At 41.8% G+C, this 18,778-nt stretch overlaps 1 protein-coding gene across 1 annotated transcript in view; it reads right to left on the reverse strand.

Annotated features, from left to right (window-relative positions):
* The window catches only part of Slc2a12 (solute carrier family 2 member 12), a 57,523-nt gene extending 54,084 nt beyond the window's left edge, over positions 1–3,439 (reverse strand). The window contains exon 1 of the mRNA XM_036168673.1: positions 3,201–3,439. Within this exon, the coding sequence (XP_036024566.1) occupies positions 3,201–3,315 (115 nt within the window). The 5' untranslated portion in view covers positions 3,316–3,439. The remainder of the gene's footprint in view (positions 1–3,200) is intronic.
* Between the last annotated feature and the right edge of the window lie 15,339 nt (positions 3,440–18,778).

Here is an 18,778-nt window from a genome sequence, read left to right on the forward strand (position 1 = left end):
CTGCATTCAGATGTTCCAGATTAGGCTAAGCCTGAGGGGACACTGGGGACAGTCTTATTTACCTGCACACATTATCTCAGCACTCACAGCTTTAAAATCTTTAAAAACAGCTCCTCGGGGTGGAAGTGTTTTTGAAGTCCCAGGCTTTGATATCTTCAGAGGGATGAACAGCAGACCCTCCAGAGGGTCTGTGAGTCCAGTCCTGCGTTGGTCAGTTCCAGAGTATTCAATTCAGTGCTAACAACCTGAACTTATACGACCAACATGACTCTTGGTTTCTGACCATTTTAGGCAGAGAGAGATGAAAACCAGTGTTGATGAGACAAAGGAGACTTCCAGACCTCTCTCTGGCCAGGAATTTGGATGTCAAAATAAGGAAAGCATGGGAGCTGAGGTTGAAGGAGCAGAGATCAAAGCTCCTAGCCAAGAAATCTCTGAAGTTAGTTCCATACCAGCCTCTGGAAACTTCCCCCTTCCACCCTGTGAAGATGCCCTGGCTGCATAGTCTCCCTTCACCTGTATCTGTCAACAGGTGTAGGCATCCAGATTTGAAATTGAACTTGACCCTCCTTCAGAAGGTCAATTAGAATGTGTCCATGAACGCTGTAAATTTTACTGACAATGTATTCACTTTGAGTCATGGCTTCTTGGAAGAACAATGAAGTTCATTAGCGTCCATTCATCAAGACAAGACACCCTTTTTATTTATCATGTATGCAGTGTTCTGCCTGCATGCCAGAAGAGGGCACCAGATCTCATTGTAGATGGTTGGGAGCCACCATGTGGTTGCTGGAAATTGAACTCAGGACCTTTGGAAGAGCAGCCAGTGCTCTTAACCTCTGAGCCATCTCTCCAGCCCCCAAAGCACCCTTTTTAGTTAAAGAGTTGACTTGCCAAAATGCTTTCCATGTGTGCAGGAGCACTGGGGTACAGGTGGGTGAGCTGAGAGTTTGTGGTCTTTTTGTGTTTGTTGTTATTTGCTTTTTCAGTATCTTACATGGTTTAAGCACCTTAGCTTGGGTTATATAACCTAGTCCCCTTTTCTCTTGCTTTTTTTTTTCCACCCAGGAATATAGAAAAACTTTAATACAGAACTATGCTTATAGCTGCCAAGCATATTTAAAATACTCTGAATTTCCCGGGTAAAAGAAATTATTATGAGTTTGAAATATAAAGACGCCAAAAGGAACGCTTGGTAAATGTTTCAATAAACATCAACCTCTTAATTAAAATGACCTAAAATATAATCCCAATATTAGAGAAGGAAACATTAGGTGATTTTTTAATGCCATACAGCATGGTTCTATGATACACTTATACATATATGTGTAAGATTGCTCTGAGGTGTCAGGAGATACTTATGACAATTTAGGGAAATCTAAAAGGTTTATATTCATCTAAATGTAAACTATATCTAACAAAACCCAAAGCTGTATCCATCTGAGATACTAGGGAAAACTTAAGGGTTTTTTCTTCTACATAATGAAGATTCATTTGGAATTAAATTTGATAGCTTATTTGAGGTATTCATTATTTCTTTACAATGATATAAGCAGTAGCACTTTACACTAAATTCTGGATATATGTTCAAGATATGTATCTATACACCACCTTCCAAGGAGATAATTGTGAATGTGTACCTTCTGTGAAAGCTACCTTAAAGTTGTGTGTGTGCCCGCGTGCGGTGCGTGCGTGCGTGCGTGCGTGCGTGCATGCGTGTGTGCGTGTGTGTGTGTGTGTGTGTGTGTGTGTGTTGTGTGTTGGAACACCACAGGGGCTCATTATGTCATCCAGGTCCAGGTTGGCCTAAATCCTCCTACTGACATTACAGGTGGGTGGTAAAACAGTCAATTTCTAAGGGTTGTTGCAGAAGCCAGGCTGGGCAGTTACATTTCTTCTTCTTTATGATACTGAGACACAAAGACTCCATTTAATTGACCCTTTGCTCTCCGTCAGCACCACCTCAGAGCTCTGCTGTCTCTTGAAGCTCATCTCTCAGGAATTTGGAGATAAGACCTCTCTAACCACCAACCTGATTCCCCTTGCCTGCTCTTAACAGAATTTCCAGTCAGCGGACAAGGCCTTGGGGAAAGAGAGGGCTACATTCAAAGATGGCCCCAGGGATCCATTCTTGACTAGCCGGGGTGGGGGGTGGGGGTGAGAAGAGCAGGCTAAGCCCCTGAGCAAGGCAGGAAAGAAGACAGCATCTCTGTTCCTGCGGTGGGACCACTTAACTTCCACAGGCGGCTTTGTGGATTCTGTGCCCAAATCAGGCAAACCCACAGCTTCAACATCCTTGGGTAGACCCATTCCCAGATGAAAGGCAATGAGTGACTTCTGTGTCACTGAGCATTGGTGACTGTTTGTGACATTCTACTAGGCAGCATGGGAATGGAATGTATGATTGAAGCATGTGGAGCCAATGAAGGTATTAATCGTGGGAAGGAGAGGGTCATTTGTATTTGGTATCTTATAACACAAGTAGATGAATAAAAAGAAGCACCAAGAAATTTAAAAGCTGGGATATGTGTTTGGCCATTGTAAACGTGGAAGCAAAGATAAACATCTAGGCTAGCACAGATAATGCAATGAAAACTACTGACATTCTCTTGGGGGAGGAAAAAGTATTCAATGAATCTCATCTTGAAAGGCAAGTCTCCAGGAAAGCAGGGACAAGCAAAGGAGGCATCTGGAGCAAAGAGTAACACAAGTTAAAAAGAAAGTTGTGTTGTTCCATAACCAATAACGGTATGATGTCTACTTAAACGGTTGTTTTTTTAAAAAAAAGCGATGCTCACAGGGTCCGCCTGCTCCACACCGTCCATTTGCGACCATCAGTGAAAAAGTGTGTGCTCCCAAATGAGGCTCTGATCCGCCTTTTCCAAGAAAGAAGAACGTATGTCTGCCACGGCATTATGTAAAGCAAACTGATGGGAGCCCACGGCAGCAGCAGCGGCGGCAATGTAACTCAGGTCTTAACGCCCAATTAGAGTCCCAAGGAGACTTGCAGTCCTCACACGTACAGCCCGGGGGCACTTCCACGTCTCACCAAACCCGGGGTTCCTCTCTCCACGCACCCAGCGCGCTCCCGTGACGCGCGCGCACCCGCACTCCCACACACGCACGGTCCCGAGGGGCTCCCGGCGACGGGCTCGCCCCGGCTGGCCGTCACCCGAGCCGGCCCCACGGTCTCACTTTACCTCCCGCGCAGGCAGGATGCCGGCCGCCGCTGGCTCCGCAGCTGCCGTCGGTCTCCGCCTCTCTCCCCTTCTGGTTCAGCAGATTGGGGCCCTCTGTGTTTTCAACAGGTACCATGGTCACGTAGAAGTTAGAGCTTCTCCCTGGCCACCGGACCACCCCGACCCACCGCTCTGACAGCAGTGGTCACCGTCCCCATGGGCAGCATGCTAAAGCAGAGTGGGAGGGGTTCGGGGGCGGGGGTGGGGTGGGGTGGCGGGGACGGGGGGGGGGAGAACCTTCGGGGCAAAGCCAGTGTGATTTGTAACCAACTTTGTTTCTATTTCCGAAGGCTTTGCCCTTTTCGGTGACAGAGGCTGTTGCTATTCCCAGCAGCCTATCACGAGCAGGGGGAGGGCCGTGTCTCCGGGATTGTTTTGCCTTCAGACGCGAGTTGGAAGCAAGAGGTGAAGACTTGGGGCTCAGAGGCAGCGTTTGGCCACCGGCTAGGGGCTAGCTCTTGTGTTCCACCCCCTGTAATGTGAAAAGAAGCCTGGAAACAGCAGCGTGAAGATTTAGATGCAAGTCTGCAAGCCGAGAGAGAGTGGGGAACAAACACCCACAGATGGTATCGGTTAACCTCGCAGAGGAAGACTTTATGTAAAGACATACCAGAAGGAAAAATGTATCATTTTTCTTTCCTTTTCTTTTCTTTTTTTTTTAAGTAAGCCTGTTACCCTAAAAGCCACGACACTCACCAGTTTAAACAAAACATAATACGCGTTTGTTTCAACGGCATTTGGGTCTAGGTAAATGCCTTGCATAGCTTTCGCTCTAGGCCTGCGGGACAATGAAGGCCTGCGCCCAACTCCAAACGCATCGGTTCTTTAGACACTTTCTAGGCCGAGTTTATAGCAAAGCCGTCCATTTACAAAATGCACAATTGACCTGAAGAGAGGAGCAAACAGTGGCTCCTCTGTCAGGTTGCTCCTTGGCTTGGCTAGCAGGAGGATAGTCGCTTGCTCGGTATTCAGAGACAACTCGGGCTGTTGTAATATAAAACAAATCAGGACACCAGTGGGAGGGGTGTTTTACTGGTTTGTGAATCTGTACTTACATAAACAGTCAAACAGACAGGATATTTTTACCTTCGGCTCTGTAGTAGCAAATCACAGCCATTGAAAACCCTCGGCCTCGTCTTAGACATCATCTGGAGTGAAAACCCAAATGTTATGAAGTGCTTGTAAGACAGACATTATGCTTGCTATATACATGAACCCAAGTGATTCTTTTCCCAAATAAAGCTTGTTAGAGAGAATGGAAGTGAGTAACTTGCCTGAGCTCTTCAGAGCAGGCTTGTGGCTCAGTAGTAGAGCACTCCGATACAAGGCCCTGGGTTCGGAGCCTCAGAACAACAACCAACAGCATACCCAGTGTTCTCTCCTCTTTCAAGGTTATTAGGAGTGGAGCTGGGCTCAGGAAGCTCACACTGTAATTCTCCAGCATCCCAGCCTGGTATGTCTTCTTGACCTTAACAGATGCCGTGACCTACAGATTTTTTTTTCATCTTAGCTGTTCCTCTGCAAGGGAAGCAGGTCTGTACTTGTCTAGGCAGTGACCTGGTTTTGCTTATTTCCCACACTCTGGGTCATAACCAAGTTTTTCCTTAGGATCATATGTTCTCATCGCCCCCCATCACTAGTCACTTCTGTATTATTCCTTAGGAAAGACAGGAGCAAGTGGAAACAGATCTGTAATAATTCAACTAGTGTTAATTATATGCCTGCTGTATACATGCTGATCATACCGGGAAGAGCAAGCCAAGCCCTGAATACACAGCTCATGCCTTGCTAAGAGAATAAAGCTCAAAGCCCACCCAAGTTAATGTAGCAACACCAAAGAGTTCAGAATACAAAACGGCTGAAGAAACTACTTTTATTTGTTCCCAGGTGTGTTGCAGGGGTGGCGGGATTTTTCTGTGAGGCTCACAGATAAATGAATTTATCATTTACCATATTCTCTTGCTCAGAAGCTATAATGAACTTAGTTAGCATGGGATGGGACAAATATCCTTGCCTTGGATGACTTGTAGAAATGCTTTGTTTTATGGCATAACCACCCACCACCATCATCACCACTGGACCAATGTTAGCAGGAAGTCTTGTGCTGTTTGCTGTGGTGGTTGAGTAGGCACAAGACAAACCCAGTTCTAGGATGCCTTATTATGGTTGTGAGTGGCTCAATAATCCTTGTCTGCTCTTTGTAACTATACTATTCAGAGACTCCATAGGCATAAACCAGAAGCCAAGAAGAATAAGGAAACAACGTCACTGACCGCATTGCCTCCTGGCATGACTCTGTTTCTTGTCTCGCTGTTGTTGGCCTGACAAAGGCCACTGGCTATCTCAAGCTCTGGCCTGTGCTCACTTTGTTCTCTTACATCAAAGTTGCCTCCGAAGTGCGGCGCCAGGGTGTGCTGTGTATTTTCAACCCTCAGAAGCAGTTTCTTTGACCTTGTTCCGCCCTTCTGCCTTTTCACTTCTCCATTTCCCCCAAAGCAATTGATAGAGATCAGGATTCTGGTTACCCAAGCTTCTGGTTAGTCATAGACGCTAGAGGCCTTCTTCAAAGCAGGCAATAGAACCTGGGTTGCCTTTTCCATTCTCCCTTGAAGCAAGATCTCACTCAATTCTCAGAAGGAATGCTATGCAGAAAGGCCAAGAATGTGAACACACAGGTCTTGCTGAAATTCCATTTCACTTGTCACCATTAGACTACACCCTATGGTCCATTCACATTTCTACATGGCTCTCTTGTCCATTCTTCATGGAACCCAAGAATGAGAACAGTTTTCCATGGGTGTTGAGAGCTTCATTTCTGGAGGTGCCTACACCACATAAAAGTTTAGCTAGATGAATGTGCCATGGTTACTTGGTTTAGCCAGTCTTTTGCTATGGTTGTGCCGGTCATGACTGTCATGTCATGATGGGTGCTGAGAAACGCTACCCCATACTTCTGCCCCTACAGCTACCAGACTGATCCCTGTGAATCCAATAAGCTTATCATTACTAGAATGTGAACTTCAAGAGGGCAGGAAGCTGTAGATTTCTGTACATTCCTCTATCTCCCTATTTCTAGCTCCTGGGAGGAAACCTGCCATGCTGTACATGCTCGACAAATATCTGTCACATAAATGAGTGATCTCAATTAGAACTGTAAGGGGGCCAAAGGACTAAGCTTTTGAAACATCAAAACCCATATTACAATGGCTTAGAAAATTACTTTGTTCTACTCTCACTTTTCTCTTTGGGGAAAATACCACTGCAGGATGCCCCCAATGGACTCTGAACCATTCATGCCAACATTAAAAGCCAACATTCTTCCATTCAGAGAATATATAACCAGCCGCCAGAAGACAGGCACTCCATTGCTCAGATCACCAATAATTTTGCCACATTCCACTTCATAGGCAGGGCTGCCAAATCTTCAGACATTGTGGCTTACAAAATGACAACATGGCACAATAGATGCTTTACTTTGTGAAATATTATTGCCTTCATTATGCGGAAGTAAAACTCAAAACAGTATCAAACATGCTCAAGATCAAAAGATATTTTCCAATGTCTGATTATGAAAATTTTGAATCATACATGAAATCCTACATTTTATAACAGGATTTTACTGTTTGTCCACTGACCTATCTATCTACCAGCCCTCTACCTATTGAAATATGTTCATTTTTGTTACAGTTAAAGTAGTTGTAATGCCTTCTATGCAGTATAATTCACTAGAGATCTGCACTCTTTAGGTTTCTTCTTCTTTCGGCAAAGTTTTACATAGAGTGTTGAGCACAAAGCCCAAGAATGTCATTATCCACATTCAGGAAAGCACACACAGCCCAATCCCTGGTTACATCACAGAACGTGACCAGCATCCTAGAAAGTTCCCCGAGTCTCTTCTGAGCAAATTCCCACCCCAACCTCTGGTGGTTTGTTTGCTCTCGTTGTTTGGCAAGTAAATCACCTCCACTTGTTCTGAATACTTACTCGAGGGAAGAGTGTGGACTCTCATGTAAAGCATCTTTCACTGTGCTTAATTTGAGATTCACCCATGTTTGTCCATACACTATCAATTCATTGTCTGTAATGTGAGTGAACACACCAATTTATTCATTTCCTTTTATGGACACCTGCGCTGTCCTCAGCTCCTTTCTATCATAAATAAAGCTGTTATGAGAGCAAGTGTTTTTGCAGAACATAACATCTCAGGGCACAGCAGTCCAAGCCTGTTTGATTCCAAACCTACATGCTTGCCTTTGTATCCTGCTGTTTCTCTGTAGTGCATCACTGTTTATGTGGACACCTCTGGAGGTTTCAACCTAAAAGGGTTTACTGCAGTATAAACACAAATGGAGAAATGCAATCCTTAGACAAACAAGGGTTCTTGCTTAGTCATATGCCAATTAATACCCACTCGGGCATAGTTGTTTGGAAGGATATTTATGTTATCACTTGCTTATGCTATCTGTAATTTTGCTTTCTAAATGATTCCTTGTTGGTTTTTTTTTTTTTTTTTTTAAATTTTGAGATAGAGTCGCTGCATATCTGGCTGGACTGAAACACAATGTTCAAAATAGGTAAAGTTGATTTATGGGGAAAACAAGAATATTATTACTTCTAGTGGTTAGGGTGGCAATTTCCTCTGAGGAGATGTGATGGAACTTTCCAGAATGATCATGTTCTTTGTTGATCCTTCTGCCTATGCCTTCTAAGTGCTTGGATTATAGGTATCTTCCACCACACCTGGATGCTAACTAAGTATTTTCAGTGTTTCTTCCATATGCTTAGAGTTTTATGACTCATAACAGACTGTTTAAAGTTCCTTAAATTACAAAGTGAGCATAGTTAAATTCATTTTATGACCACTGTGTTTAATATTATATATTAGTCATTCTTAAGACAATGAAGCAATACGAGAAAATGTTGATATTGTTATTTGAAGTAGGAAAATCAGTAGAAAATTATATACTCAATATTTTCACACAAGCCTTCAAAAATATACATATATATTGTTCAAGACAACTAGGAAACTTTGAAAAATTAAAATAAAATATAATTTACACATGGCAAATCATGTGTAAAAACACAGTCTTAAAAATTGTGGCATGGGAATACAGCCTAGTGGTAGATGCTTGTTTATCATTCACAGGGGCGGAAATGAGACACACACACACACACACACACACAGAGTTAATATCACTGTTATTGAATGTATAATAGGTCTGAAGAAAAGTCATGCTTTTTTTTTGTTGTTGTTGTTGGAGCTGAGGATTGAACCCCGGGCCTTGCGCTTGCTAGGCAAGCACTCTACCACTGAGCTAAATCCCCAACCCGCATTTTTCAAAATATAGCAGCAAAAATGTCTTGAGACAGGGTCAGTTTTTTTTCTAATGTGCACAAGGGTACATTTAGACTACTAATGAGGCTACTCCAGAGATTATAATATTTCTTTAAATTCCACCAGCATCTTCTCTATTAGTTTGGCCTGTAGACTTGGCTACATAAAATGAGCGCAACTTTTATTTTGGTAGCTCTTTTTTTTTTTTTTCAAATAAATAAATTATCTCTAATGTTTAAGATTTCTTCAGTACCGTTCTCATGCCACTTGGATAGTGAGTATTACCCAACTACTTTTCTTTAAGTTAATCTTCCTGTCATAGAGGAATGTCAGGAACATTTGCTCTGTTACATGTAACAATAGGCAGTGTGTATTGGCCTTTTTCATTTTACCTCTCCTGTTTGCCAGTCAAGGAGGAGGGTACTACACAGAAATATCACCACTGTTCACATTTAAATAATCTGAACAACCGAAGGAAATTTAGGACCAGAAACCTTAATGAAATAAGCATTTCAAGATCAAAACGTCTTAAAATCAACTCATCAAGGGGCGGGCTTGGTGGCGCACACCTTTAATCCCAGCACTCGGGAGGCAGAGGCAGGTGGATCTCTGTGAGTTCAAGGTCAGCCTGTTCTATAGAACATGTTCCAGGACAGCCAGGCTACACAAGAAACCCTGGGGGTGGGGATTTAGCTCAGTGGTAGAGCGCTTGCCTAGCAAGCACAAGGCCCTGGGTTCGATCCTCAGCTTAAAAAATAAAAAATAAATACAATTTTTAAAATAAATAAATGAAATAATAAATAGAAGATCAACCAATTAACTCATTAAATGTTGAGCTTGTGGACATCTTAGAGCCTGGCATGCACTTTTCCTCCTTGACTGTGCAGCATCTTCCCATTGAGAGGCCCCATGTGCATAAGCCTGTATCCTAAGCACAAGATGGGAAGGCTCCTCCCTCTCTGTGCTCCCTTATTTCCTGTCATTCATTCCTCACCTCTCACAAGAGCCAACACAGCTATAACGAAAGGAAGGGGAGGACTTGGAAGATGGCACAGTCAGTAAAGCACACGCTTTGAGCCCTGAGGGCCTGAGTTCCAACCCTAGGACCTGCAGAAAAATGCTGAACACTACCACCACGTCCAACCTCTCCTCCCAGCCAGACCCTGCACTTCCTTTCTCCATGCACTCTCCCTGTCTCACCAGATCAAGCCTGAGTTCCAAATCCAGTACTCCAGCCTTATCAGGCCACCCCTGCCTTCACTAAAACCAACCCAGAGGACTGGCCTTGCCTACCCCACAATACATAGGCCCCTCCCATGCCACATCCAACCTCTCTACCCAGCCGTACATTCTGGGTCTTGGACTAGTCTGAATCTGCTCATACCTTCCAGGCTTGGACTAGGATGCATGCCCTGCACACCAGTCTGGTCCCCTCTGTCCACCTGATTTCATTCCACCTAAGTCATTTCCAATCTCTAGGCCCAACCTGCCCATGCCTTCCCCAACCTGTTCTGTCTCTAACAGATGCAGAACTAACAAAAGAAGACCACATGACCAAATCTCATCACAAAATACAAACAATATAAAAAACAATATAAACGATCAAGCCAGTATCCTCCCCTCCCAAACTTACTAGTCCTATGAAAATGTTTACCAATGATAACTGCCTAAATCAGTGGTACTCAACTTGTAAGTCCCAACCCCTTTGGAGGTCAAACAACCCTTTCACAGGGGTCACCTGAGACCATCAGAAAACACAGATATTTATGTTATGATTCATAACAGTAGCAAAATTGCAGTTATAAAGCAGCAACGAGCCGGGCGGTGGTGGCGCACGCCTTTAATCCCAGCACTTGGGAGGCAGAGCCAGGTGGATCTCTGTGAGTTCGAGGCCAACCTGGGCTACCATGTGAGCTCCAGAAAAGGCGCAAAGCTACACAGAGAAACCCTGTGTCGAAAAACCAAAAAACAAAAAATAAAAAAAAATAAAGCAGCAACAAAAATAATTTTATGGTTGGGGGTCACCACAACAGGAAGAACTGTCTTAAAGGGTCACAGCATTAGGAAGATTGAAAACCACTGGCCTAAATGAACCCTAGGACACAGAATTTTAAAAAACAATAATAAACTTTATCAAAGGATTCAAGAAGTTAAAAAAAGACACAAAGAAATGGCTCAGTGAAGTTAAGGAGACTAAGCGACCAAGTGATGCTCAAGAAAACAGAACCGTAAGACTGACCGAAGTGATAGGGATGATCTAAGACTTGAAAATGGAATTCAGTCAGGAGATAGAGGCACTGAAGAGGACTCAGGCTAAAATGAAGGTGGAATTGAAAAACTCAATAACCCAGCTAGAAAACTCAAAGAAAAGCTTTGAAGATAAAGTAGAGGACCCAGACTGAATAAGAAAAGAATGTGAAAAATTAACACACACACACACACACACACACACACACACACACAAGTGTGTGTGAGAGAGAAGGTAGAGGAAGGCATGTACAGGAAATGTGGAACAATATGAAAAGACCAAACCTTCAAATAATAGGAATAGATGAGGGAGAAGAATCCCAAGTCAATGGCATAGACCAGATCTTTAACAATACCATACAGAATAACCTTCCTAAACTAAGAAAGGACATACTCATACAGATACAAAAAGATAAATAGACAAGATCAAAAAAGAAAATTCCCATGTCAAATACTATTTAAATACTAAGTATACAGAACAAAGAAAGTCTATTGAAAGCTGCTGGGGTATGTCTGTCTGTATGCTATGAATATATGTTGTTCCCACTGGTTAATAATTAAAGCAGCTTTGGCCTATGGCAAGGCAGCTTAGAGGCAGGTGGGAAATCCAAGGAGAGAGACCGGAAAGAGAAAGGTGGAGTCTGGAGAGATGCCAGCCTGCCGCCCAAGAAGCAACATGCCAACAGGTCAGTAAAGCCATGGAACATGTGGCAAAATATAGATTAATAGAAACGGGTTAATTTAAGATATAAGAGCTAGCTATCAAGAGGCCTGCCATAGGCCATACAGTTTGTAAATAATATTAAGCCTCTGAGTGATTATTTTATAAGCAGCTGAGAGACTGTGGGGCAGGGAGGAACCAGAGAAAACTTTCAACTACAGGAAGCTGCAAGGAAAAAAAAAAAGAAGAAAACAATGATGTCACATATAAAGGAAAACCCATCAGAATAACAGCTGATTTCTCATTGGAAACACTGAAAGCCAGAAGAGGCTGGAGCAAGGCATTCCAAGTCCTAGAAGACCATGAAGGCCAACTGAGACTAATACACCCAGCCCAATAACCCGCACTAGTTGAAAAAGTAATAAAAAAATTTCCACGATATGAACAGCTTTAAAAGGTTTGTATCCAACAAACCAACCCTAAACAAAAGACAGGAAGCAATATTGCAGACTGCAGAGATGAATAAAGACAGCCAAGAGACTGTGGAAAGAAATACAAAGCTATAATTACAAAAACACAAAGTACCATCAAGAAGACAAATGACACGAAAATCAATATCATAATGACCATAACACACATCTCAATAACGATGAAAGCAATCCTATTCACTGGATTACCCTAATATCTACAAAATAGACTTCAAACCAAAACTAAACAGAAGAGGTAAAGAAGGATATTTCATTCTAACCAAGGGAACAGTTAACCACGAAGACATTACTATCCTAAACAAACTCTTGTGCATCCAATTTCATAAAAAAATTATACGACTGAATTTAAAGACATGGAGTCACATCAACCCATCAATAGTAAGTTATTTCAATACCCCATTTTCTCGAATAGACAGGTCATCTAGACAAGAAACAAGCAGAGAAACATTAGAATTAAATGATATCATACATCAAAAGGACTTAACTTGTATTTCCAGAATATTCTATCCGAAACTCAAAGAATAATATTCTATTTAAAAGCTCTTCTAAAATAGACTATATCCTGAGACACACAACAAACCTTTACAAATTGAAAAAGAGTCAAAATAACTTCGTTATCCTATCTGACCACAATTAAATTGATAGTGAACAAATCTCTAGTAAAGACACAAACCCATGGATGTTAAACAACTCAGAACTTCATGATGGATGCGTCACAGAAGAAATAAAAAATTTCCTGGAACTAAGTAAAAATAAAAACACAACACAACAAGAACAACAAAAATCTGGGACACACTAAAAGCAGTCCTACAAGGGAAATTTGTGGCTCTAAGTATTGGCATTCTAGCCTGCCCCTCGGGGACCCACCCTGCGTCCTGACGTAAAGCAGGAAAAACCCCTCCCTTCTTCTTCTTCCTCTTCCCCTTCCTCCCTTTCCCGCCAAGAGGTGTGCACACCTCTGCTTTCTCTCTCTTCCCTCCCCTCCTCCCCCTCTCTCTTATAATAAACTCTCCACATGGGTGCTGTGTCTATATGGTGTGAGTGACTGTCCACCATGCCACATAGATGCCCACCACATCTACATGGCGTGTCTCCCTCACCCACCAGGCCACAAGGCCTCTCGTGCCATATCTATACATTTGTGCTGCATGACTCAGCAGGCTCCCCCTTGTGTTTTTTTCCTACCTGCCCGCCCACCCACAATCCAAGAAATGCTGGGACCCTGTACTACCTAACACCATCACTTTTCTGACTGGAGGACTGCTGTGGATTCTTCACCCCATTGGTAAGATTCCTCCCTTGTGTTCCATGAGTGAGGACTCATCTCATCTTTCAAACCCGGTTTCCCGCCTTTCAGCCTCACCTAGAGGATCTGATACAGGCAGGGCACCACGCATCTCAAGCTTTCAGCCCTCTGGACTCTGTTACTATGGCAAAGAATATGGCAAAGCTTGAACCCACTCACTCCATGGCCCATTAAATAACAAAGGAGCACAAATAAATGACTTAATAATGCAACTCAAAAATTTGGAAACAAGAACAAACCAAATCCAAACCCAATTGACAACAAGAAATAATGAAAATCAGAGCAGAAATTAATGAAATAGAAACAAAGAAAACAATACAAAAAGTCAATAAATCTAATAGCTAGTTCTTTGAGATGATAAATAAGACTGACAGACCCTTGGCCCAACTAATCAAAAGAAAGAGAGGACCCAAATTAACAGAATCAGAAATGAACAAGGAGATATTACAACAGACACCAAAGAAATTCAGAATACTATAAGGGAAAACTTTAAAAACTATACACCATTAAACTAGAAATAACAAATGACTTAATGATGCACTCCAAAATTTGAAAGATTTAAAAGAAATGAGTGAATTTCTAGATTTATCCAAACTACCAAAATTATACCAAGAAGCCGACAACTTTAATAGACTCACAAAAAATGAGGAGGTTGAGATAGTAATTAAAAAGCCTTCCAACTGAAAAATGTCCAGGGCTAGATGGATGCGCAGCAGAATTCTACTAGACTTTCAAAGAATATCTATAGCCAATCCTTTTTAAACTATGAAAGAAACAATGGAAGGAAGGGAAGGAGGGGGAAGGAGGAAGGAAGGAAGGAAGGAAGGAAGGAAGGAAGGAAGGAAGGAAGGAAGGAAGGAAGGCAGTCTGGGAGGGAGGAAAGAATACTTCCAAACCCCTTCTATGAATCCACTATCACTGTAATACCCAAACCAGGTAAAGACATAACAAAAAAATAAATTAAAAAAGCTCTACAGACCAATATCCCTGAGGAATATAGATTTTAAAATGTTCAATAAAAACCGGGTGGTGGTGGTACACACCTGTAATCCCAATACCCAGGAGGCAGAGGCAGGCAGATCTCTATGAGTTCAAGGCCAGCCTGGTCTACAGAATGAGTTCTAGGATAGCCAGGGCTACACAGAAAAACACTGTCTCAAAAAACAAAAACAAAAAAGGCTCCAGAAAATACCTGAAAACGGGCTGAGTGGTGGTGGAGCACACCTTTAATCCCAGCACTCAGGAGGCAGAGGCAGGTGGATCTCTGTGAGTTTGAGGCCAGCCTGGTCTACAGAGTGAGTTCCATGACAACCAAGGATACACAGAAAAATTATGTAAAAAAAAAAAAAAATCCAAAACAAAAACCAAACAACTTGCAAACAGATCATCCACCATGACCAAGTTGACTTTATCCCTGAAATTCAGGAATAGCTCAACATATGCAAGCCAATAGATGTCATAAACCACATAAGTGTACTTAAAGACAAAAACCACATGGTCATCTCAATAGATGCAGAAAAAGTCTTTGACAAAAAAAAAAAAAAATCCAACATACTTTCATTATAAAAGCCCTAGAGAATATAGGACTCGAGGAAACATACCTCAACATGATTAAAAAAACAAACAAACAAACAAACAAACAAACAAAAAAAAACTATGTATGAGCAACCTACAACCAACAACATCCTAAGTAGAGAAAAACCTGAAGCAATCTCATTGAAGTCAGGAGTAAGACAGGGCTGTTTGCTGTCTCCACACCTTTTCCATATTATACTCTAAGCACTAGCTGCAGCAATAAGGCAAAAGAAGGAAATTAACAGGTTACAAATAGGAAAATAAGAAGTCAAACTATCCCTATTTTCAGATGACATAATAGTATACATTAGGGATCCCCAAAATTCTGCCAGAAACTTCTAGAAATGATAAACAAATTTGGCAATGTGTCAGGATACATAATTAGCTTATACAAATTAATAGCTTTTCTATACATCAACAACAAATGTACAAGGAAAGAGATCATGGGCATACTCCTTTTGCAGAATATTTTATCACACTGTGGATCCCAAGATCATGTTATTTGCTGGAAAAATCTGTGTCTAGTTGTGGTGTGGCTCAGACCTAGCAGACACCTTTAATCCAAGAGCTTTCTGCTTGAATATTGTAAACAGGATTGAATAAACTCAACCATAGACTAAGAAGTAGAACAAGCCACCAGTCAACAGGGAAAAAAACCGTAGAGAGTAAGAGGGAGTCAGGGGATGGATAGAGAGACGCCCAGGAAGTAGGAGGGAGGGACATTGAGTTTGAGGAGTTTTATTTGGGAAGAAAACAATTTTCTCAAAGATGTTGGGAGAGGAGGGAGGTCAGCCAAGTGCTTTCTCTGCTTCTCTGAGCTAGCAGGCTTTCACCGCAGCATCTGGCTCCCGTGTCTTTATTGGTAAAATTGAGCAATTGGGATTTTGTTTAAAAAAAGAAAAACAACCCACAAAACACTCCCATTCACCATAGACTCAAAGAAAATAATCTAGGAATTAAACCTAAGCAAGGAAGTGAAGGACGTCTATAATGAAAAGTTTAGACTTCTGAAGATAGAGACAAAGAAAGACACTACAACACTGAAAGGGATCCCATGCTCATGGACTGGTAGACCTAACATTTTGAAAATGACCATTCTACCAAATGCTGTTTACAGATCCAATGCATCCCCAATTAAATTCCTCATCTCATTCTTCATAGAAATAGAAAAAAAAACTATGCCAAAATTCATATGTAACCACAAAGACTCCATATAGCCAAACAGTTCTGAGCAAAAAGAACAATGCTGGAAAAGTTGCCAGTCCATCTCAAGGTATATTACAGGGATGGAGTAATGAAAACAATATGGTACCAACACAAAAAAGACATGGAGACCACTGGAACGAACTGAAAAACGCACACGAGTATATGCAACTTCAGCCATTTAATATATGACGATGATTCCCAAAATAATATGCTGCAGAAAATGAAGCATCTTCAACAAACGGTATTGAGAAAACTGAATGCCCACTTGTAGAAGAATGAAATTAGACCCATTTCCAAATCCTCTTGCTCAAAAACTAACTCCAAATGGGCCAAGACATGAAACCTGAAATATTGAAACTGCTAGAAGAAAACATAGATAGTATCCTACACCTATATAGGAAAGGACTTCCTGTATAGGACCCCCATTGCCCAACAATTAAGGTCAACAACTGACAAGTGAGATTTCATAAAACTAAAAAGCTTCTAAAGAAACAATCAGTGAGGAGGAAGTGCACAGAATGGGAGAGAATCTTTACCAGCTATACATCTGATGGCGGACTAATATCCAGAATATATGAAGAGCCCCACCCCAAACAGCCAAAATAATGAGTGGCCCATTTTAAAAAAATGGACTTGGTACCTGAACAGAGGGTTTTCAAAGAGTTTAGACCAATTGAGATACCAGGAAAAGACATTCTCCAACCTCTTGGGCTGCTTCCAGGCTGTGCGGTGTGCTCCAGGTCCTCAGCTCTGTGACTTCATCTGTCTTGGCAGTAAATAGTACTTCACAGTGCACATGTACTACATTTTCATTACCCATTTATCATTTGAGGGGCACTTAGGTCAGTTCCTAGCCATTGTGAGTAGAGCAGTAATGAATATGACTGAGCAAATATGGGTGGAGTCCTTTGGCATATGCCAAGGAGTTGTATAACTGGGTTATACGGTAGGTTTATTTTTAGCCATTCTGACTGGGATAAGATAAAAATCTTAACATTGTCTCAATTTGAATTTCCCTAATTGCTAGGGGCCATGAACATTTTTTGAGAATTGCTTAACCCTTTTTTATGATCTTTCTTTCCAATATAATATTTTTATTGATTATTTGGGAATTTCATACAATGCACCCAATCACACTCACTTCCTGTTCCTCCCAGGTCCACCCTCCCACACTTGTACCTGTTTGTTTTTGTATTTTGTTTTCTTTTGCATAAGCACAGACAGCTGTATAGACAATGGACTGGGACAAAGCAACATGTTCTAATACAACACAATGCGTGTGTGCCCAAGAGTGGCCTGTCCAGGACTTGATGTATATTCTTGAAACTTTAAAAAATATATATTTATTTATTATGTATATAGTATTCTGCCTGCATGTGGCCTTGCGGACCAGAAGAGGGCACTAGATCTCGTTACAGGTGGCTGTAAGACACCATGTGGTTGCTGGGAATTGAACTCAGGGCCTCTGGAAGAGCAGTCAGTGCTCTTAACCATTGAGTCATCTCTCCAGCCCTTGAAACTTTTTTTTTAATGGAACCATGGACTATTTGGGAGCTGATTGGGTCCATCAAACAGGAAAATATTTGCTGTGATTCTCCTGCCTCAGCCTCTTTAGTAGGTAGGGTTATAGGTATGCATCACCTCTGAGGGTTGATTTTGGCTTCTCATACATAGTTCACAAGCATGCCTATATATACATAAGCTTTTTCCAGCTACCCACCCCGGTAAAGGACATTCAGGAATTCTGCACCTTTGACTCTAACTCCAGTGATACATGTCCCATCATTCTTGAAGCAGAGACATCACAAGGCACTGAGACAGATGATGTCTCTTGATCTGGAACTGGCTTGTGGCTCCAGGGCTGTGGAGGAGAGATATGCTAGAGGGCACCTGGGCTTACTTTCTTCTCTCTATAGAGAATAATGAACAGTGTTTCAGTGGCACAATTGGTTGATTGGGGTCACTTGTATAGTAGGAATTGCCGCAGAAACATTGTCACAAAAAGAGTCAAAGGTTCAAGCCACAACACAAAGAGGGAAGGACTAGAGAGGTAGACCAGGCAATTCCCCAATTGTACAAATTTTATAATACTTGATAGCTCCCTAACATTTTATTGAAATATTCAAATATGAATACTTAATTTTGAATTTTTGTTTTAAACAGAGGCCTCACATTTTATCAATTCCTGGACCTAAAAACTTGAATCCATCCCCTGTGAATACATTTTGAAAATGTGGGCTTTCCCATATAACTGTGCCTGCTAAAATCCTCTTGGGTCTACTCAAGCATCCCCACTGCCACTCTCTAAATCTAGACTGTCTTATCACCTCCCTATAACAAATCTTTCTCTGTCCCTCTAGTCAGCTCCCAAATAATGACACAGAGACAACTTATTATTAATTACGAAAGCTCAGCCTTTAGCTTAGGTGTGTCTCAATTAGCTCTTATAACTTAAATTAACCCATTTATATTAATCTATTTTCTGCCATGTACTGCCCATTCTGTTTCTCCTGTGTCTCCTGGCATCTCTCTCATGCCTCTAGATTCCTCTCCTCCTCATTTTCTCTCTGCCCAGGAGTCCTGCCTATACCTCCTGCCTAGCTATCAGCCATTCAGCTTTTCATTAAACCAATCACAGTGACATATCTTTACACAGTGTACTCAAATATCTCACAACATTTCCCCCTTTTTTGTCTAAATAAAAAGGAAAGGGTTTTAAAT

Source organism: Onychomys torridus, chromosome 19, assembly GCF_903995425.1.
Source record: "Onychomys torridus chromosome 19, mOncTor1.1, whole genome shotgun sequence".
Lineage (NCBI taxonomy): Eukaryota > Metazoa > Chordata > Mammalia > Rodentia > Cricetidae > Onychomys > Onychomys torridus.